Source organism: Myxocyprinus asiaticus, chromosome 43 (assembly GCF_019703515.2).
Source record: "Myxocyprinus asiaticus isolate MX2 ecotype Aquarium Trade chromosome 43, UBuf_Myxa_2, whole genome shotgun sequence".
NCBI lineage: Eukaryota > Metazoa > Chordata > Actinopteri > Cypriniformes > Catostomidae > Myxocyprinus > Myxocyprinus asiaticus.
The window spans coordinates 15,609,274-15,632,691 of NC_059386.1; the positions used below are offsets into that span (position 1 = coordinate 15,609,274).

The 23,418-nt window shown below is 39.9% G+C and overlaps 1 protein-coding gene across 2 annotated transcripts in view; it reads right to left on the reverse strand.

The window, feature by feature from the left end:
• Positions 1-209: 209 nt before the first annotated feature.
• Positions 210-23,418, reverse strand: part of LOC127433452 (protocadherin-1-like) — a 132,240-nt gene continuing 109,031 nt past the window's right edge. For both annotated transcript variants that reach the window (XM_051685376.1, XM_051685378.1), the window contains one exon: positions 210-3,972. In XM_051685376.1, the coding sequence (XP_051541336.1) occupies positions 3,602-3,972 (371 nt within the window). In that variant the 3' untranslated portion in view covers positions 210-3,601. The remainder of the gene's footprint in view (positions 3,973-23,418) is intronic.

Consider the following 23,418-nt stretch of genomic DNA (forward strand, 5'->3'; position numbering starts at 1 on the left):
GTGTTGGTTTGTTTTGGTATGGGGATACGGTATTACTTTTATTTGTTCAGGTCTTAAAGTCTTAAATTTGATTTTAAAAACTCTGCAGCAACCCTGGTTCCTATCAGTCTGGAGAAACCATAACCCTTTCTTCTCTCTCCGTTAACACAGGCATAATGATTCAGAGTATGGGAGAAAAAAAACAACAAAAAAAAAAACAACGACATATATCTTTGTCAGATCAGTTTGCTTTATTAATGAAAAAGCTTTATGGAGAGATCACAGTTCTAGATTTATTCTTAAACAAAGACTCACCAAGCAAATGCATTTTTTTCTTTTTTTTTTTTTCACTCATTTTATTACAAATTTTGCAAGGACTTGTTACAAGGAGTTTATTTTCAACATGCGGAACAAAACAAAACACATGGGAATCAAACAAACAAGTCGGATCGGACTATCCACTGTTCACGATAAACATAAAAACTGATAAAGCCCTCGGTGACAGGAGCCAGTGAATGACTACAGTGCAGGCATACAACGACCACATTCACACCGACTCAGCAAAAGATCAATCCATCCAAGGCAAGATGTGCACATCTCAATAAACACTTTACGATTTGTATATGCCATTGGCTTATGTTGTAAGATTTAAAAAGCTTCACTTGCATGTACATAAAACTGTACAAAAACAGATCATCACAAGCATTTTAGTCCTATATAAATATAATCAACAATTAAGGATAACAAGTTTTGAACTCTCCTGCAAAAGACATACTTTCAAGGCAGCTGTCTTTAGTTTGGGGTGAACGGTGAAGATGAGTTTGTGCAGTGAACGTCTATTTTGTTCTCAAGGAAAGGTTTTTGAACTGGCACTAACATCTCAGCAAGAACAGTAAATGGTTTCTACCAATTATCTTTGGAATTCATGCTCACCTCGGGGGGGGGGGGGGATTGTGGAGAGCTATGTACAAAACACTTTTTTGAGAGATGTTTACCACAAACACCAGTTTTTATTATTCTATGCAGAAAAGTCTCAATCTAGGGACAAAAAAAGACTTATTCTTTCATTACAATCTTGTCACATCCATAAGTCCTCAGCTAGACATCTAACAGTGAAAGAGCACACTTCTAAACACCAGTTTTAAAAAACAACCACAAGAAGTGTACATTAGTCAGTCTGTCCTCTGTGGGGCCCAGGAAACAAAACCAGTGTTTCGGGCAAATGACTCAGAGGAGTCTATAGCCTTAGAATTACAATGAATAAAAGAGCCAGACTCACAAATTCAAGATGAAGTCAGAGAAGGCGAAACCTGCAATTCAGAGTATCTGACTCAGGCTGGCATCAGAGTGTGGTAAGGTCAAAGCCTGCTTCACTCAGAGTTTGAAAAGATGAAAGCCTTTAAGTGGTGGTAGAGTTTTGTGGTCATCTCTATCTTTTAGCTGTGTAAAGTCAGGTCAGCAATCCCACACTTTTGCCTAGGCAAAGCTAAAGCTGAGCGCAGTCACGGTGAAGAGGAGGGGAATGTGAACTGGGCTAATTGCGCTGGATCATGACTCTCGCTGGATTTTCTATCAGAGTCACTAAATGGCTCTGAAAACAGCATAATGTGCATAATGTCCAGCAATTTCCATATGTTTTGGCCTTAATTATTTAGCGCAAGGCTCTCAAGGCAGTTGCGACGAGGTAAGCGCAGTGAAAAGTGTCCCTCTCTAAACAATTGAAGGCATTTTTTAACTGATTGACCGGATCTTATCCGTGATCCTTTCTTCCTTTGGGGGCTGGAGTGTTCATGTATGCCACACTCATTACCCTAATTAAGAAAATGCCCATCGCAGAACACCCCATACACCCCCTACCTTACAGACACAAACTCACGTTTGCCCAAGCACTGGGATCTGGGCAGGTATCGTGCAGCAACAAGTGCAGAAAAAGTAAAGATATCAAGCCGCTACACTGTGAGTTATGAAAATGTCCATCAGATATCTGGGTCCTTGAGCACAATAGATAGTCATTATTAAAGTAGTCCCCCAAAAGATTTTCTCAAACAAGGAGGGAGACAGCTTTAGAGCAAGTTAGATAGTCAGCACAGTGTCAAAGAAAAAAACAAAAACTAGTTAAACCCAATGAAATACGCAATCAATCGGGGACAGAACATTCATGTAAAAAAGGTGGTGGAAAATAGGCAAAATGTGGTGTGCAAATGTATATTTTCTAACATTTGTAATTTTTTGATTGTGAAAAAAAAAAATAAACATGCACAATTGACATGCGAAAGACAAGACAGGATTATCAGTCTAATTTGTCCATTGTGATTGTTATATACAACTGTTGTTAAGGCATTAATACATTTGTTCATCGAAACAAAATCTAAATAGGACACAAAGTTTTCCCTTTAAAATCAGTCGTAATAAAACAATGTAAAAAACAAAAACAGGACCGTGAATATGATTGTGCCAAATTGGATCCATTTGATGGAGGCTCTGCGTGTTTATGGACTCTCAATTACCATTGTTGCGTCAACCACCACTGCTGCAGTAGTATAAAAATGGTAAACCTACCAATAATCAGAGGGGAGGCAGGCGGTCCCCTCCTCACTGAGGATGTACTATGTGAGCTGTAGGCATCTTTGTGAGTGCCAGACAGACTGCACTACACCATGGGAGTTCAGGAGGAAGGGAAGATTCACAGTGCCAAAAAACAAGTTTTGCTGCATGACACAGAAGTATGCACGTGCATTCTCATCTGTTGAATAGGGTGTTAATGCCAGAAGCCACACGCGTTACTTTGTGACAGTAGGTCCCCTGATGCACAAACACACACGCACATCGGTATATGTTAAGCTCTGAGTGTTAATCACTTTTAAACCCACCCCCTCACCTAAGACACCCCCACATACATACATACATACAAACTATACACTTTGTGGCCTAGACGGGGCGCAGCGAGGGTCACAGAGCACCAGTCTATCCGGAATTTGTCCCTTCCAGTCCAGTTCTTCAATTCACCTTCCCAACGAATCATTACACACATTATGACCCTCAAAAGCAGCAGTATCAACACACACTATAAGTGTTCAGGCTGGTTTAGATATACCTTTTTAATTATTTTTCAAATCAAGCCTGATAGTATTATTCATATATACACCATACAAATGTATTTACAGCATTTTACATGTATAAAGACTGCTCCCCTCTGAGGACAAGATTAAGTTAAGAGTGTTTAACACTCTATATGTGGCTCAAGACCCTTTACAGCAGTACCTCCTGTCCATGGCACTCAGTAGTCTATTTAAATAACCCATAAACATTCTGCAGACTAGCGAAGCTAAAACTCGGTTAATCACATCAAAGTATTCGCCCATTGTTTTTGATGGTATGAAAAAAAGAAAGCAACAGTTTGGAAGAAATAACAGTAAAAAAACAACATTAAGTGATAATAAATAGATGGATGAATGAATGAATGATTAAATAAATAAATCTACTCTTTAACACATTTTTGATGATCAAAAATTGATATTTCATCCTGTTGCAAGTTTGATGTTTGTTTACAAACATCTCTTTGCAAAACTGTGTCTCTGTAACTTCTGATGTGCATCAATCGAAGATGGTGGGTGTGGTTATCTCACAGGTATATCTCCCTTTTCGAGGCGTGTTTGGAGGTGGGACTGGTGGGCTGGAACTCTGTCACGCTCAGAGGCACCTCCTCCAGTGGGGCGTGGTCACTGGGGGTGTGGTCACTACTGGAGTAGGCACTACGGGAAGGTGGGAGGCGTGGCCTGTTCTCCTCTCCTCCAAGCCTCACACCCCCATTGGCCAGGCGTCCCAGGCTCCCCCTCTCCTGATAAGGCACAAACGTGGACAGTTTGGGGGGGTTGCGTGTCTTGCGAACTGGTGAAGGCTGACCGGGCATCCAACAGGCATCTGAGTGACCCAGCTCGCTACACTCCTGACTGCAGTTTCCCGTCATGGCAACGTCAGGCAATGAGCGAATATCTGTCAGAGAAAGCACACACAAAACAAGCCTTTAATGGTGGCAGTAATTGACACTAAAACAGCAAATCAAAACTTGTTTTGTTACGCTTGAGTTAATCTCTACCGGGTGAGTCAGCAAGACACTGCAGTTCACCTAACGTCAACAGCAAGCAACTTACAGGCAATACACGAAGAGCTGCCGGTGGTTGCTTTGCACTGTGGTTTGGTTGCTATGTGAGAGACAGTTGTTGCTATGCACAGTGCTGTTGTTATACTCTACATATTGGGATTTCTTCACTTGCCAATATGGGTCAGTTTTTTAGGGTTTGTTCCTTCAAGTGATGTGAATTGAAATGGATTCTACCCAGCTGTGTCCACGGGCAAATAACTGTTGATATGTTGATTGTTAGTTGCTTTGCAAGGGTTGTTAGGTGCAGCGCTACAATTGTTTGTTGAATTGAAGGTTAGGTGCCGAATGTCCCTTAGGCTCCAAACCCTTGATATACACACATTTATTTATATATACGTACATACATGTTCCGGCATGCCCCCATTCAGTATCCTACATTCAACACTAAATGAGACCTACGAAGGCCCCTGAAGGAAAATTCAGTGATAAGGCTTATTGATTGGCAGGTCTGAAATTAGTGTGCCTCTGATTGCTATCCATTTTCCATTCCACTGTTCCCTAATTAATTAAATCGGGCCGAGACCCAGTGACCTCATTCCAAGAGTGCCTCACGGAGAGCAGCTACATTAAATTGCACTCTTTGTAATCCACCTATCACAGGCATTCTTTCTCTTTCAGTTCTTGTAAACACAAAGAGCCGTTTATTCTCTTCTGTGTACCAGGTTCATCACCCTTGCGCATCTACATGGACTACCTCCCATGTTCCTTCTCTCTCCACTTTTAATTCTCTTCTCTACTGCATCTTCCATAGAAAATAAAAAGTAGTGGAGGCCCTTAAATGTGCAAGAGATTTACAGATGGCAGCCCTGAGGCAGATGTCGAGGCCCAGGGGACGCACCTCCACTGGCCTTGAACATCCAAGCAGCTTTAATTCACTCATTAAAAAGAGCTCTGCGAGGCTTCACAGGCACAACGTAACTGACAGTTCTCTCCACGCGAAAACACCATGCTGACCCCACTGTGGCTCGCAAACGTACAGTATGCTTAAAAAAAACTCCCAATAAGCAAGAGCTGACATGGTAAATACATCAAGAGATCTGGAAGAGTGTAAAAGAGGGCGTTTACTGGAGGAGGAAAGAGGCTTTATATCTCACCAAGCGGAACAGATCAACTCTCCCCTCTGGAACAAACACATTAAGTCCTGTTTGTGTGTGTTTTGTGATGGTTGGAGTGTGTGGTTAAGTCAAAGTGTAATTTAGAGTGTGCATTAATGACATAACGTGTGTGTGTGTGTGTGTGTGAGAGAGAGAGGGATAAGGCATGCATAGGATCGGGAGAATGTGTGTTAGAGACAAAGTGTGTGTGTAAGCAATACAACCTTCATAAGAGTGGGAGCTTGTGTGTTAGATGGAGCTTATGTATACATGTTTGAGTGGAGTGTGTAGGTGTGCGCTTGTGTGCAATACTGTGTGGTACAGATGGTGTGCGTGAAAGGTGTGGTGTGGAGGGGTCGAAGTGTGTGTTTGTGTGATATTCTTTTTGCTCTACAATGTGAATGTGAGTAGACATTACTAACTTCAAGGCACCATCCCCCAACACTGTAGGGAACCAACAACTGGCTGATGACTTGAATGTGTTTTACTGTAGATTTGAAAAGCCCAGTCTCACACCCCACACCTGCTCTGACCTTCACTTCACACAAACACCTCCTGCAATGCCCTCACAGCTACTCAACCTGCAATTAAGATCTGTGAAGAGGAGGTGTGTCGGTATTTCCAGAAACAAAAAACAAGGAAAGCACAGGGCCCAGACTGTGTTTCACCCACTTGTCTAAACTCCTGTGCTGACCAGCTGGCTCCCATCTTCACACAGATCTTCAACAGATCACTGGAGCAGGGTTAAGTTTCCTGCTGTTTCAAATGCTCCACTATAATCTCTGTCCCAATGAAACCCAAGACCAAAGGATTTAATGACTACAGACCTGTCGCTCTGACGTCTGTGGTCATGAAGTCATTTGAGAGACTGGTGTTTGCCCACCTGAAGGACATCACTGGACCCTTTCTAGATCCCCTTCAATTTTCTTATAGAGTAAATAGGTCTGTGGATGATGCAGTCAACATTTTGCATCATATCGTGCAACAGCTGGACAGACCAGGGACAAATGCAAGGATCCTTTTTGTGGACTGCAGTTCGGCTTTCAACACCATCATCCCAGCTCTCCTATGGAATAAATTAACCCAGCTCGTTGTTCCGATGTCTTTCTGCCAGTGGATCACCAGCTTTCTTATGGACAGGCAGCAGCTAGTGAGACTGGGGAAATTCACTTCCAGCACATGTACGATCAGCCCTGGTGCCCCCCCCCAGGGATGTGTGCTCTCCCCACTACTCTTCTCCCTGTATCTCCAAGATGACGATGAGTCTGCATACAGAAGGGAGGTTGAATGGCTGGCTCACTGGTGCAGTCATAACAACCTGGAGCTCAACACGCTCAAAACAGTGGAGATGATTGTGGACTTTAGGAGGAACACCTCAACATTGACCCCGCTCACCATTCTAAACAGCACTGTGGCAGCAGTGGAGTATTCTAATCCAGTTTTACTCAGCAGTCATTGAGTCTGTCCTCTGCACTTCAATAACTGTCTGGTTTGGTTCAGCTATGAAATCGGACATCAGAAGACTACAAAGGACAGTTCAGACTGCTGAGCAGATTGTTGGTTGCCCCTTGCCCTCCCTTCAAGAGCTGTACACTTCCAGAGTGAGGAAAAGGACTGGTAAAATCACTCTGGACCCCACTCACCCAGCCCACTACCTTTTTGAACTGTTGCCTTCTGGCACTACAATCATCAGGCACAAGAACAGTTTTTTTTTTCCCTCAGGCTATCCATCTCATGGATATACTATACTATATTTATGTGCAATACACAGTCTAGTCAATTATATTATTTAACATACCCTACCTCTTCTGCATTATATTCCCTTGCACTGTATATACAGTTAAAGTCAGAAGTTTACATACACTTAGGTTGAAGTCAATAAAACAAATTTTTTAATCACTCCACAGATTTCATATTAAGCAAACTATAGTTTTGGAAAGTAGGTTACTACATCTACTTTGTGCATGACATGAGTAAGTTTTCCAACAATTGTTTACAGACAGATTGATTCACTTTTAATTGACTATATTAAGTTAACTGTGCCTTTAAGCAGCTTGGAAAATTCCAGAAAATTATGTCAAGACATTAGGCACTTAGCCAATTAGCTTCTGATAGGCTAATTGGAGTCAATTGGAGGTGTACCTGTGGATGTATTTTAAGGCCTACCTTCAAACTCAGTGCCCCTTTGCTTGACATCATGGGAAAATCAAAAGAAATCAGCCAAAAAATTGTGTACCTCCACAAGTCTGGTTCATCCTTGGGAGCAATTTCCAAATGCCTGAAGGTACCACGTTCATCTGTACAAACAATAGTATGCAAGTATAAACACCATAGGACCACGCAGCTATCATACCGCTTAGGAAGGAGACGTATTCTGTCTAATAGAGATGAACGTAGTTTGGTGCGAAAAGTGCAAATCAATCCCAGAACAACAGCAAAGGACATTGTGAAGATGCTGGAGGAAACTGGTTGACAAGTAACTATATCCACAGTTAAACGATTCCTATATCAACATAACCTGAATGGCTGCTCAGCAAGGAAGAAGCCAATACTCCAAAACCGCCATAAAAAAGCAAGACTACAGTTTGCAAGTGCACATGGGAACAAAGATCTTACTTTTTGGAGAAATTTCCTCTGGTCTGATGAAACAAAAATTGAACTTTCTGGCCAAAATGACCATTGTTATGTTTGGAGGAAAAAGGGTGAGGCATGCCAAGAGGGAATTGGGCATGCCAAATTGTGGAGAAAAAAAAAAAAAAAAAGAAAATGTACACTTTAAAACTGATGTCACAAGAGCTCATATTTACAGAATCACCCTGAAAATGACCATCACCATGTCACAGAAAAGCCCGCGTTATCCGTTAGAACCACGACTTAAGTTGGAGCTGCAATTTAATCTTGAAATATCCACTTAACTTGGTGTTAAATTAAAGCATTGAATGACTATTCTTTTTTCACTGTGTAGAGAAAAGAATGCGTTTCACTTTGAAGAGTATGATGCTGCAGCAGTGAATGACTCGGCTTGAGTGACAATCTGTGAGAACGCGCAGATGAACTTCTGCTGTCATAAAAGTCCCATTCAATAATCTCTCAATAAATTACACATTAACTAAAATTAAACCCAGTAATGTAACAACAGGAACACCGCCCATTGTAATGAGGTAAAAGTAAAAAAAAAAATTCATTAGAAATTTACTTGAGTGAGAGTAAAAAGTACCCAATTTTAAACCTACTCTAAAAGTAATTTTTTTTCCAAGAAGTTACTACTACCCACCTCTAAATATATCCATAAAATGCAATTCAATGGGTTTCAACACTTCCAAGCTCCAAAAAGAACATAAAGGCAGCATAAAGGTAATTCATACGACGCAAGTGTCTCCTGGAGTGATATGATCGGTTTCGCAATCATGATTTGAACGTCTATTATACTTCCTTGCTTGTGACATATGAGCAGAGTGCTGTACAGTTGCTCTGCCCATGTACACGTGTTCTGCATATGCGTCAAACAAGAGGAAGTGAAAAAGAGCTTCATATCATGATTGCAAAACCGATCATATCGCTTCAGGAAACACTTGCATCGTATGAATTACCTTTATGTTCTTTTTGGAGCTCATGCCTAGAAGACTGCAGATTGAAAGATTTATATAAAAAAGGAGTTACATTTTGGTTTGTTTCTCACCTTTATGTTCTTTTTTGGAGTTCATGCCTAGAAGACCACAGATTGAAAGATTTATAAAAAAAGAGTTACATTTTGGTCTGTTTCTCATCCAAAACCCACCATATGAGTTTGAGATGGCATAAGATGAGTAAATGATTAGAGTATTATTATTTTTGAACTATTCCTTTAAATGTACTGATCAACGCTGACATGAGTCATGTGGAAGCCACTTAAAAATGGTGCACTGATGCATCAAAAAAACATTTTTTGTAGTCCACACAATTTTTTTGGTCCATTTCAGATTAGAAGAGAGAAGAGGATGATTATCATTTAATAGCCATTTAAAATTGGATCTGTTCCTAACACAAAGTTATTGTATGGCTTCAGAAGACTTGGAATATATAGCATGAGTCGTATGGAATACCTTTATTATTATTTTTGTGGCATTTTGGTGCTTGATATATCCAGTCACCTTTCACTGTTATTATATGGAAAAGATGCCAGGATAAAAATATATAGTTGAAATTAGAAGTTTACATACACTTAGGTTGAAGTCATTAAAACTAATCTTTTAACCACTCCACAGATTTAATATTAGCAAACTATAGTTTTGACTAAGTGGTTTAGGACATCTACTTTGTGCATGACACAAGTAATTTGTCCAACAATTGTTTACAGACAGATTGTTTCACTTTTAATTGACTATATCACAATTCCAGTGGGTCAGAAGTTTACATACACTAAGTTAACTGTGCCTTTAAGCAGCTTGGAAAATTCCATAAAATGATGTCAAGGCTTTAGACAATTAGCCAATTAGCTTCTGATAAGAGGTGTACTGAATTGGAGGTGTACCTGTGGATGTATTTTAAGGCCTACCTTCAAACTCAGAGCCTCTTTGCTTGACATCATGGGAAAATCAAAAGAAATCAGCCAAGACCTCAGAAAAAACATTGTGGACCTCCACAAGTCTGGTTCATCCTTGGGAACAATTTTAAAACACCTGAAGTTACCACGTTCATCTGAACAAACAATAGTACGCAAGTATAAACACCATGGGACCAAGCAGCCATCATACCGCTCAGGAAGGAGACACATTCTGTCTCCTAGAGATGAACATTGTTTGACGCAAAAAGTGCAAATCAATCCCAAAACAACAGCAAAACAACAGCAAAGGACTTTGTGAAGATGCCGGGGGAAACAGGTAGACAAGTATCTATATCCACAGTAAAACGAGTCCTGTATCGACATAACCTGAAAGGCTGCTCAGCAAGGAAGAAGCCACTTCTCCAAACCACCATAAAAAAGCCAGACTACAGTTTGCAAGTGCACATGGGGACAAAGATCTTAATTTTTGGAGAAATGTCCTCTGGTCTGATGAAACAAAAATTGAACTGTTTGGCCATAATGACCATAGTTATGTTTGGAGGAAAAAGGGTGAGGCTTGCAAGCCGAAGAACACCATCCTAACCGTGAAGCATGGGGGTGGCAGCGTCATGCTGTGGGGGTGCTTTGCTGCAGGAGGGACTGGTGCACTTCACAAAATAGATGGCATCATGAGTAAGGAAAATTATGAGGATATATTGAAGTAACATCTCAAGACATCAGCCAGGAAGTTAAAGCTCAGTCACAAATGGGTCTTCCAAATGGACAATGACCCCAAGCATACCTCCAAAGTTGTGGCAAAATGGCTTAAGGACAACAAAGTCAAGGTATTGGAGTGGCTATCACAAAGCCCTCACCTCAATCCGAGGTAGAACTGAAAAAGTGTGTGCAAGCAAGGAGGCCTACAAACCTGACTTAGTTACACCAGTTCTGTCTGGAGGAATGGGCCAAAATTCCAGCAACTTTTTGTGAGAAGCTTGTGGAAGGCTACCCAAATTTGTCTCCCAAGTTAAGCAATATAAAGGCAATGCTACCAAATACTAACAAATTGTATGTAAACTTCTGACCCACTGAGAATGTGATGAAAGAAATAAAAGCTGAAATAAATCATTCTCTCTACTATTACTGTGACATTTCACATTCTTAAAATAAAGTAGTGATCCTAACTGACCTATTTCAGGGAATGTTTTCTATGATAAAATGTCAGGAATTGTGAAAAACTGAGTTTAAATGTATTTGGCTAAGGTGTATGTAAACTTCAGCTGTAACAGATTTGTATTTTTACATACCATATATACATATATTTTTGTCATTGTGTATTTCAATATATACTTTATTTCTGTTAGCTTTTTATTTGTATTCTATTTTTTATTATCTCTGTCATGTTGTTGTATTATTTGTGCACTGGAAGCTTCTGTCACCAAGAAAAATTCCTTGTATGTGGAAACATTCTTGGCAATAAAGCTCATTCTGATTCTGAAAATACTGTATGTCAAATTACAGAAGTTAAATGCATTTTCCCAACTCTAAATTCTGATTGGATAAGCTGCATTCAAAACCATTACAAAATGCAGATAAACACACACCTGGGACCACACATTCTATATTAATGTTGCTACAGTACTTATTCAGATTATTATTTATTTTTTATTTATAAAATTTTTCTCCCCAATTTGGAATGCCCAATTCCCAATGTGCTCAAGGTCCTCGTGGTGGCGTAGTGACTCAATCCGGATGGTGAATCTCAGTTGCCTCTGTGTCTGAGACCATCAGTCCATGCATCTTATCACGTGGCTTGTTGAGCGTGTTACTGCAGCGACATAGCATTTGTGGAGGCTTCATGCTATTCTCTGCAGCATCCACGCACAACTCACCATGTGCCCCACCGAGAGCGAGAATCACATTATAGCGACCACGAAGAGGTTACCCCATGTGTCTCTACCCTCCCTAGCAACCAGTCAATTTGGTTGCTTAGGAGACCTGGCTGGAGTCACTCAGCATGCCCTGGATTCAAACTCACAACTCTAGGGGTGGTAGTCAGCATCTTTACCCGCTGATCTACCCAGGCCCCCATTCAGATTATTATTAATAAATGTAACTATTTATCAAACATTGAGTCTTTTATCATATTGTAGGGCCCTATGAAATCCATTTAAATTTTTTTCCAGAATTTTGTGTTTTCCGTTTCATTTTCTCTGAATTCCGAGATTTAAAGTTTAATTATATTCACTCACATTCACTTATTGTTAAAGCGTGCATCTCATGGAGACCGATATTTGTTTAATTAAATCTCATTCTTTTGTGGTTTAAGCATAACACTAGGAGATATCACGATTTTAATTTGATTATTTGTGCACTCATACATTCATTTTATCCCAAATATGTCAAATTCCCTGACATTCAACATTTATAGTTAATTCTGTTTTTATGACTGGATTCCGGGATTTCATCCGTGATTTCTGCATCGTGGAAATCATAGGGCCCTAATATTGCTGTTGCCTCCATTAAAAAAAAAAAAAAAAAAAAAGCAATAATCCATGTGAGGCTTTGAGTTACAGTAATTTTACAATGGTTATCTGGTAACTGTGGTAAAATCACAGTAACGCATGGCCTTAAGTGGCTTGTTGCTTTATAAAAAGTCATTTTACCATGGGTACTGTGTTTAATGTGGTTGGCGATGTATGTGTGCGTGTCTGTTGCTTTAGTTTGGACAGTGCTTTGGCTTTCTCTGTACGCAACGTAAGCTTGAATCCATGCAGGTTTACAGCCTTAATCACAGCACACAACCTGAAAGAGAGACCAAAGGAAAATGAAAAAAAAAAAAAAAAAAAGAAAAGATGTAAGAGCACAAAAAGGTAAACTGCGTGCTGACGACGCTTTGCCGTGACCACTTTAGCATACAGAACTTAGTTTCTTAAGACACATGTAAGGTGCCGGGTTTGCAGTGTTCTTGCATCAGAGAACCAGTGGGATGACTGGTCTGGTTTATCTGTGGAAGGTTTCCTCTCTGTCTGATCTCAAGCCCAGGGGTAGAGGGGAGGGGAAATGGGCCATGGGAATGTTGCTCTTCCTGAGATTTCACAGAATACCTCCTGTTTGATCCAGCATGCACACTTTCTAACATACTCTCAGCCTCTTGCCCTCTCCCTATCTCTCTGATCCTTATTTTTCTACTGCTTTTTCCTTATGACTCTCTCTCTACCTTGCTTTCCCCCTTTTATTCTCTTAGCCCCTCCCTTTCTCTCCAATCTGCCTCTTTCTCTCTTTCTTTCCCTTTGGTACCCTCCCTCCATCTCTTTCTCTCTACCTGCTGCTTCTGAGAGCGCCGCTGTGCTCTAATCAGCTGGAAATTACAGTCCAGTTCACAGAAAAGCGCACTGAACAAAAATAATCTGACTCCCCAATTGTCCACAGTTTTAATCAAATGTGCAAAATGCTTGCGTAATTATAATAATCTTTTATCAAAAATCAGGTGCCCTGTGGTTAACCATGAAAAAACGATGATGTCTGTATTTCAGCAATAATTTGTGGCAGCCGTCTTGTGTAGGGAAAATGACACAGCTTGTTTTTGTCTCACATGCTGGGGTATTATCAGACACAGAAGCTCCTCTAACTAGCTGGCACTGCTGAGTACATCATGTTCCTCTCTAGAGCAGCTAGGAAAGACAAAGAAAATGACAAATCAGCTGAGAAAATAACACAAAATAAGACGCAAGTCATCTTGGAGTTTTTCACATAATGTCAAAGATATCCCGAGAAATATACATATTTAAGAAGCAATTTTTTAGGTGCTGAAGCATTGAGGACCTCTATTATCCTGTGTTGTTTTTGCGATATGTATATTTTTGGAGCTGTTCAAGAAGGTAGGTCATTTCTCAGTTGCAGGGGAATTACAAAACCACTCAAATTTGAAGAAAAGAGAGGCTTCTGAAAGCAATAAGAGCTGACAAGCTGCATTTCAACCAACTGATCATTTTTACCCTTCCTTCAGTCGCCACCACCACAGTGTGGGCCTTTTGTTAAGCTAATCTTGGCCTCTAAATTTTTCACTCCAGAAAGTGCAAAAAAAATTTCAAAGAAGATTTAATTCATTATTGAACACAGAACTACTCTATTTTTGTAGTTGTGAGTGTGTGGATTGCTGCTCTGAGCATTCCGACATCTTTTCGGTCTACAGGCGCTCTTGTTCTCCTCATGTGTCCTGCGTGTTCTGTCAAGCCTTTATGTTGGAGGATGTAGAATCAATGGGCAGCTTCTTCTAGAACAGTGGTTCAAAACCAGGGGGCCGGGGCCCACAAGGGGGCTTCAACACAATTCCAAGGGGACCTAAAAATGACTTCAAATTATTTTAAATACGTTTTATTAAACTAACTTGATCCTACTGCTAAGAAATCAATGTTTCAATGTAAACTGAGCTCTCACTTAGACAATTTTTTTTAAGCAAGGAGGGGGGCTCTGTTGTCGCAAAACCTTTGCGAACGTACAGACAAATACCATGATATAGAGCGAACTACGCCACAGCAAGTATTTAAAATAATGTTAGCTAGGTAGTTGGTGAGCAAACTGTTGCTACAGTTGCTGTTGCAAAGATAACATGTAGAGAGGACAAGACTGTTTCCCAGATTCAGCACACCAGCTCCAGACAGCGACACTCACAAATCTCCTGCTACAATAGCTAACATCACAACAACAGCATATCTTGGTTCTTTGAAACATAGCAAAACTAATGTTACCCACCTATCAAGCAGAAACAGAGCAACCTCCGCATCCGTCTTCAGGCCTTTCAGCTCTCGCATGTCTGTCCACTGTAGCAAAGTCTCTCTGATGTTTACGAGGCGGCTCCTAGCCCTTGCCTGATCATACCACTTCTTTTTCATTTTATATTTGTCTGACCTTTTTCTCTTGGGCTGTTTCTCGGCCTTCTCTCCTGCTTGTTCAGCAAGTTAGCATTAGCCATATTTACCGTCTCCCTTCTTCTAATGAATTTCCCCCATCTCCCGTCCCCTTCCCTCCCATCCTGTGCACGAGCACAAACCGCCCCCTGTTGCTGGTTGGCTGGAATTGTGTTGTGTGGATCAGTCTGGATCCACTTTGTTTATTTTCCCATTTACAGAGCCAGGGCTGTGTACAAACACTGGATTTTTTTCAGCAAACACACATAATGGACAGCTAGTGGACCGTGAAGAGATATTCATGGAATTTGACAAAAAGTGTATTGGATTAAAATGACTTCACCTTACAGGAACAATAAAATACAATACAAAACTTATATTGAACATACTTCAAAAAGTTAAGATCAATTGACAGCATTTGTGGCATAATGTTGATTACCACAAAAATGTATTTAGACTCTTGTTTATTAAAAAAAAAAAAAAAAAAAAAAAAAAAAGTACAAATTGTGGTTACAGTAAAGCAATTACAATAGAAGTAATTGGGGCCAGTCCATAAACATTAATATGCACACTGTTTCAAATGTATAGCCACCGAACGTAGGGACCATTCACACAAACAGATTCAAATACACAAAGCAGTGGTCCAGCAGCTATGAACTTTGTGCCCTTGCAGTGAACAAGGTATCTAACCTCAGATTGCTCAATTATGACTGTCCCTGTAATAGGCATAATGTCAAGCATTTTGGATATAAGCATTGGCTGAATGACAGCTTTCTATACTTGCATACTACACATAAATATGAATGTGAACATTTAATTTAATATATATTTAATTATATAACAAATGAAAATTGAAAACAATACGTGTATTACAATAATAATAATAATAATAATAATAATAATAATAATAATTGAATACCATAGGAAACACATATGGGTTATTCAGGACTCTCATATGCATTCTAGGTGTAGTGATGCAAATTATCTTAAGACATATTCAAATAAAAAAAAAATTAAAAGTCAGTTCACATGATAGAAGACACCTAAACTGAGGAACACCTGGAGTGGCAGATCAAAAGACCAGTTCATGTCAAAATTACGTCTTAAAACATAGACCAGGTTTATTCAATTAAAGTTCCAAGCAGTCTCGCCTCCCAGCAAAGGTCTGGATATATAATAATAGTTACACGGTGTCAGTAGTCATTAAGGCTATGAAAGGATATTATATATTATATATATTAGTTATATTATATTTTATAACTTTCCACATTGGCAGCAATAGTACTTTGTAAAAAAAACAAAAAAAAAAGAAAGAAAGAAAGAAAGAAATAAGTCAAAATAGACTCTTTAAAACTGGGCAGGCATGATGAAATTATTTTTTATATTTTCCTTAAAGTGAGAATATACTAACAACAAACATAATTTACATAACAGTACAGCATAATAATACTGTTAAGTATAATAAAAATTTTACTTAATTTAAGTATAAATAGGCTGAGTTTTGGTTCTCTATCCTTGACATCCATGCCAGAGATGATGACACCGTTGATTAATTTTCACAAAATTAGAACAGAAATCTGTTTGTTTATTATGAAAGGCTTGTAACATGCTGATTAATAAAACAAAATTTCGATGGAGAAAAAGGTTATAGTCTAAAGGCACTATGTCAGCTTGTCCTATCACAAACCTGGCTTAGCTGAACCGACAGAGTCATATATCAGACAGATGAATATAGTTTCGCTTTGCTTCATTCTTTTTTTTGCAGTGTGTTTAAGTGAAAGATGGCAGTATTTATTTACACTCACTGAGCACTTCATTAGGAACACTATGGTCCTAATAAAGTGCCCGATGTGGTCTTCTGCTGTTGTAGCACATCTGCCTCAAGGTTCGACATGTTGTGCATTCTGAGATGCTATTCTACTCACTACAATTGTACATAGTGGTTATCTGAGTAGCTGTAGCCTTTCTGTCAGCTTGAACCAGTCCGGCCATTCTCCGTTGTGCCAGCAGCTCTAAGGCTTTATGCGGCGCCTCATGTCTTTAGCAGGGGAGAGAGGCAAAGCTCGCAGAGCGGCAATAAAGCACGTTCAGCGCTAGAGAGGAATAGATCTAAGCGCATTTGATGTGTACAGCTCTGTTGTTTTGACGCGCTGCTCACTTAAACTGTAGAAACAGTAAGATGGGGCAACTGTTGTCATGATGTCTCACGGTCTGGATGAAACCAAGCCGGGGTCCGGAAATTGTGTTCACTGACCTAGATGCTGGGTCATTTTTAATTCACATATGCATTCTAGGGTTAAATGACTTGAAGTTCAGTCATGAAACTCTACATAGCGCAAGCTGATAGGTCTTTGAACTTATCTGTTATCTGCTCACATGCGACGTGTTGAGCCTATCGGCTCGCATGGTGTAAGCTGACAGGTACTTTTACATGTAATCTTTTAGCCAATCAACAAGTGCACTCTCACTCTGGCTAACATTAAATTGCTCAGTTTTTCAGATAAGCCGGTTTCACTGCAGTACTTGCTCTGCAACAGCAACAGCAGCGTAGCAGATCTAGCGTGTCAAGACCAAATCCTATCAATATGTCATACCCATATTTACATGTTAAATTATTCTGAGAGTTGTCATGACTGAACTTGTATTGAACATGGAACATTCCTTTAAGATCCTCTGAGAGGTGATAAAAATAAGGAAAGCCTGACCAAGTGTAGGTGGAGAGAGGGAGGCTGTGAGGTGGTGCTGCCACTCTGATGAACTGATTAGTCACTCGTTTTTGCCAGGCCCTCTTAATGGGCTGCAATTTTTGAACTAGGGATAATTTTCCTCTTGGCACCTAAGTAGTGCTGCTTGGCTGTAGCATGTCCTAGGTTTTATTATGGTGATTACTGGCGGTGCGGTCGTATGGTTGTATCTGGCCTCTGTGCAACACATTTTGGCACTATCAGTTTGCTGTTGGATTGTAGGGTAAAAATTAAAGTATGGCTTGCTTGCTTGTGACTGTATAATCATAAAGCATTAGAGCATGGAGTGAATGGCCATTGGTGTGTACAACTGCAACAATACAGTGTGAGGGAACGAGAGTGTGTTCTGACTGCGGATTTATGGTGCATGTTTGACAGCATGGACGGTACTGCCGTTGGCTGGCGAAAGATGGAGAAGATGGAGAGCGGCCACAGTGGACTCCAATAAGGAAGTACATGTCAGAGCCACACAGCTATGCTCCCTGTAGTGCCATCCATCATGGCAGGCCAGTTCAGTAGTTAGAGAGCGCTTCACTAGCTCATGCCGGCAGTCTGCATGTATGAGTGTGTATGTGGGCAAGATTGAGGTGTGAGACCCAGGGCCTGTCTTTGCCTGTGTGAGCAGCCCAACTGGGGTGGAAGTGGATTTGGCCATAAGCCTGAAGTCTCTCAAAAGTGCCCTTTGTGTTACCTAGTCTAAGAGAACATTTCTGGCCAAGACATTGGAGTGCAGAGGTGGTGCATGGTTTTTGGTGGTGTACCACCCCTCCTTGATCATCTAATTGGCCTGCAGTGTGTCAGCTCTACACAGGACCCCTACTGAGACTGCTAAAATCCAGCTTTCAGGAGCCTGTGCACAAAGCTGGGCTAATGCAGACTTTGTTCTTCTTTTGTTGTTTTGAGCTAATCCTCTGTCCAGTTTTACCTCATCACAAGGTTTCTAAGGTGTTCTATGTGCGTTGCTATGCAGTTGCCAGGGTGTTTCAGGTGGTTGTCAAAAGATCCCACTGCCAGGTCCTTATGATATTCTGAGGTGATTTTACTAAACACTTGCCCCTTATTCACTAACCACCCACAATCGAGCTTAGGCAGGTGCAATCAGCTCAGACAAAGTAATTGTCATTCCTTTCCGTGCAAACATGCCTCCTTTCTATGTATATTATACTCATTAAAGATGCTATTTGCCTGGCGAAATAAAGGTTGTGCTATTCCTGCCCAAGAGAAGCAGAAGATAACCTGATTTTTATTCAAAAAACATGTATGTGTACATTGTGTTTCAATCATGGCAGAAGTAATTAATCAAATAATGATCAAATGATTAGAGCATTTAATCTGTCATATAGTCAAGTGCATTTGTGGCATGTTAAAGAGATGATTCAGTTGTCTGGATCATAGTAGCGGAATGATATGGGATCAAAATCCCATCAAAAGTATTGCGGTCACAGATCCAAAAATAATAAGCGTGAATCAAAAAATAATAAGTGCAGGTAAAAATAATTAGCGCAGATCAAATAATAACAAGCATAAATTAAAAATATCTAAACATTTAAAATATGCTGAAAAAAAAAAAAAATTAAATCAAGTAATCAGAATTGCAAACAAAATCATGTTTTCCTTGGTTGTATTAAAAAAATTTGTGCTCTCTGACAATTTTGCTTATATTTTATTTTTTTTTGTACGCTTACACTGTAGTTCTGCGCTTGGTTTTCCAAAACTTGTGAGTAGAGTTTCATGTAAATCAGGGGGTGTTTTGCGTCCCCATTGGTCTACTAATTCTTGATCGACAGTTCCTCCTCTAGCCAATCATTCGAAGAGGGGAGGTGATGTCACTCCTATGCGACTCCGACGGCCGCTGCTCAATCGCACAATGGTAAATGAAGATTGATAACCGTCAGTTGGCAAATCCTGGACAATCTCAATAAATCACAGGTAATTGAATATAACAATATTATTTGTGGTCGATAGATATGCTGCTTGTGTCTGTTTTGAGTATTTTCTGCCAGCTCTAGGAAACAATGTGTTGTCCAAGTAGGCAATTATCATAGTCCTTTAACACATGTATCGAGTCTGCTGAATTTAGTTAGCAGAGTCTTTAGTTTAGGCATTATTTAAGACTTCCTTGTTTGTAGGTTATTGGTTGCAAGGCTGGGTTGGTGTGGATGTTTGATGCATGTTTTTACTAGCAATGTAGTCACGAGTTCAGAACCCAATTTGATCTGCTTTTCCATGTTGTTGAATGTGCCGTTATGTACTGATCCTATGTTGGCATCGTTGGCACAGCTACACGTAGTTTCTATTTCCACGTTACTGCAGCGAAATCAGAAACAAGTGATCAAGCGTCCCCGTGTCAATAAATAATGCAATAAAGTTGGCTTGATGTTGGATGTTCTTTATTCACAAATAGTCACAAATTTAGGGACTGTCTCTAAAGATACAGGCAATATTGGAGCATACATATCCAAAACATATACAAACATTTCCATAACATAGAGTATACAACTTCAATAACATTTGAAGCAATGATTTACAGTCATACCATCAACTCCAAAGTGTGCATGTAAGTGTCAGCAATAATGCACACCTTTTAGATTTTTGATATAATAATAATAATTTTTAAAAAAATGTCCAATTATATGTAAGCATTTCTATATTCATCAGTATTGTAATAGGCCTTGGTATCATAATTATTATCTTAAGTCAGGAGATACTTGTTTGTATGTTGATTTGCAGGCTCTTTGTGCCTCACCCAAACAAGAGTAGCCTATTAAATTTACACAAATATACATAAACTTATATACTGTAAACACAGTTACTGAAGTACTGAAGGTTGGGAAAAAAAAAAATTGCACTCAATTACAAAAATGTGTTATATCCAAAAGGGTCTTATCTGGTGGTCAGCTGACAGAAATAAAATCCAGATCCCGACACCAAGGCCTATTACAATACTGATGAATATAGAAATGCTTAAATATAATTGGACATTTATTTATTTATTTTTATTTGTATTATATAAAAAATCTAAAAGTTTTGGAAAACCAAGCGCAGAACTTCAAAACAAAAGAAAAATAGAGCGTAAGCCTACAAAACAATGTAAAAAAACAAAATAGTAATATAACCAAGGAAAACATGATTTTGTTTGCAATTGTTTGCGCTTATTATTTTGATCTGTGCTTTTTATTTATTTTTGCGCTTATTATTTTTTTATCTGCGCTTATTATTTTTGGATTCACGCTTATTATTTTGATTCACACTTATTATTTTTGGATCCATGACCGCAATACTTTTGACATGATTTTGATCCCATAGAATGATGCTGTACATTCCTGGCAGAGTGTGCCTGATCGTGGTGGTCTGCTGCATCCTCCACTGTATAGTGCTCAGCACAGGCTGCAAGATAGGAATTGTGCTGTGCAATTTGTGTACAGCACAGATTTTGTGGGCATGCTTGTGTTGCTGCCTGAACTGCATAATTCCTGTAGCAAACCATCGTAGACAGCGCATGCAAATAAACAGCGCTTTTACCACATGCAATTCATTCTTAGTAAATTCCTCCCTCTATTCCCTAGATATGGCTTGGCTCTCTCCTTCAGTGTAAGTCTACTTGATTATTCACTTTTTTTTTTACACATTTTTATTGCCTGTTAGGTGAAAATCACAAGTCTAGTTTTTTAGGAAAGTGTGGTATACAAATTTACCGAGGAATAATTATTATAAATTTACTGTATAATAATGTTCCCAGAAAGCTCACTCAAATCAGTCACTCATAAAAAGAATATTGAATCTATCGAAACCCGCTGAAAATGATTTTTATTCAAGCAGCAACATTACATCAATACTGGTGTTTATGAATTAACTAACATCTCACGCCCATTAAATAAATAACATGCCCATTAAATAAATAATGACAGGATAATATATTATTGAACTTTCATGATGGATTGAATGACATCAGGCTGGGCCAAATCTGCAGATCGAGATGAAATTTGGATCATAGATTAATTATGTGTGATAAGAAATCTCTCCGCAGCAAGGGTTACTTCCTGAGTTGCTTTCTAATGTTATAGTAATTCGCTTTAAAACATCCAGCCAGGCCTGTCAGTCCGCATAATATAACTTGAGGAAAAACTGAATGTTATGTGGTAGGAAATGTGTGAGCAGTCAAGAGGTTTGAAAGGCCTTATTTGTGCATTATTGTAATGTGACATGATGAGGGTATAATCAGTTTCATTGAGGCGCAAACCAAAGGCTGATGCTGACATTCCATGAAGGCGATAATCATAAAATTTTTATCTATGATCAGCTCACATTGCCAAGACCCCATCAAGCCCTGAACCGGGCGCTGTACTTTGAGTGAACAACTTTGTCCTAATGACAGATGTTATCTGCTCCACTTGGGCCAGATCGCCTTGCAGTCATTTCAGACAATTCTGAGTAAATGTTGGTGCGATGTGTGGAGGGAGGGCTATGTTGAATAAGGGGGAGCTTGGAGAGAAAAGAGAGCATGGATGCACCTGAACAACAAACACAGATCAGGTTGGACCAGAGATCCTTTCTTAACATGAATAATAATTTTTTTCTTTTTTTTTTTTTTTTTTTGTGGTAATCAATATTACGGCACAGATGCTGGTGATAGAGCTTGTATTGAACCCGGAACATTCCTTTAAACTTTGGCTTGACCCACTCTCTTAATCTCTTGCGAAAAATTGCAACACTGATACATCTGATCTTGTACTATGGGAGGATTTTTTTTTTCTGCAACGGCACTGTAACCGTCAGCGTCGAACTGAAGAAAAATAAAGGCAGTAGAAAATAAATGATGGCACAATGACCACAATAGCTGTGCTGGAACCTACTGGCATTAAGGCCACAGCGTCAATGACAGCTCACCTCTAGAGGGTAAGCAGAACCAGGATACATTGTTCCCCTCCTACATCCGAAACAACCACCAGGGAACAAAAATACTATCCGAAAATACAGAGCATCACATGTGGCTCTCTCTTGCAGGGAAGGTTGAGCAGAGTGCAGAGAGGCTGGCTCAGGCCTCCGCAATCAATTCTACTAACAGGCAGGGACTCTGACAAGGCCCAGCGCCATCTGTCTGAGCAGAGCCGTGCCCTGCATCATCAAGCCACGCTGGCACCCGGGCAACAGCCCAAGCTGGCACCCACAAGACAAACAAGCCCCCTCAGACTAACACTCTGTTCTTCAGTCTGTCCCTCTCACTTCCTCTCTTTGAACGCATTCGCATTGTCACATACAGAACAAACAAAGACATGTCATCTTTCGAACACCCAACAAACTTGCCAGCGATCTCACACAAACACAGACCACTCATAAACAAGACCAACTTCCAAAATGACCTAGAGATCTGTGTGTGACGTGTGATTGAACTAACAAAAATGAGCTCAGGACACAATGAAAAATTATTTCATTAAAACAGAGAGCTTGAAGCTAAGAGAGACACTGTCAGCAGAGCTCAAAAGACGTGCTGCATTATTAGGACTTCATAAGGCACCAGAACATCACAGGGGCGAGAAAAAATCACACGGTATTGCAAAAGTTCCTCATCATTATGCAAATGCCATTTTATTCAATTTTACCTCTGTCTCTTTTTCCTCTCCGGCCATATGTGCTGTGGCTCATATTGGGTCTTCAAAAGGAGGCTCTATTCAGAACAGCAGGCCACATGCATATACCCCCATCTGGGGATCAAGCATGTTCCCTCATACCCCCACATCTGCTGCTCCATCCAAGCAGGAGGCTTGAACACATCACGGGCTCTGAGATGTGGTCAAACGTCACCACTGATCTGTGTAAAAGTCCCAGTGAGCCTCAGATGGTGACCCACACCAGTGACCATGGGTTATGGAATAACACGGCTCTCGGGGAGAAAACCTGTGCACTCGCCTCTCCCAGTGAGATCGTCTACTTCGCTAGTGTATGCTTCTCTTTAAGAGAACAAAAGCAATCTAACATGAGTAGGACCCAATATCAGTACCTTAGAGAC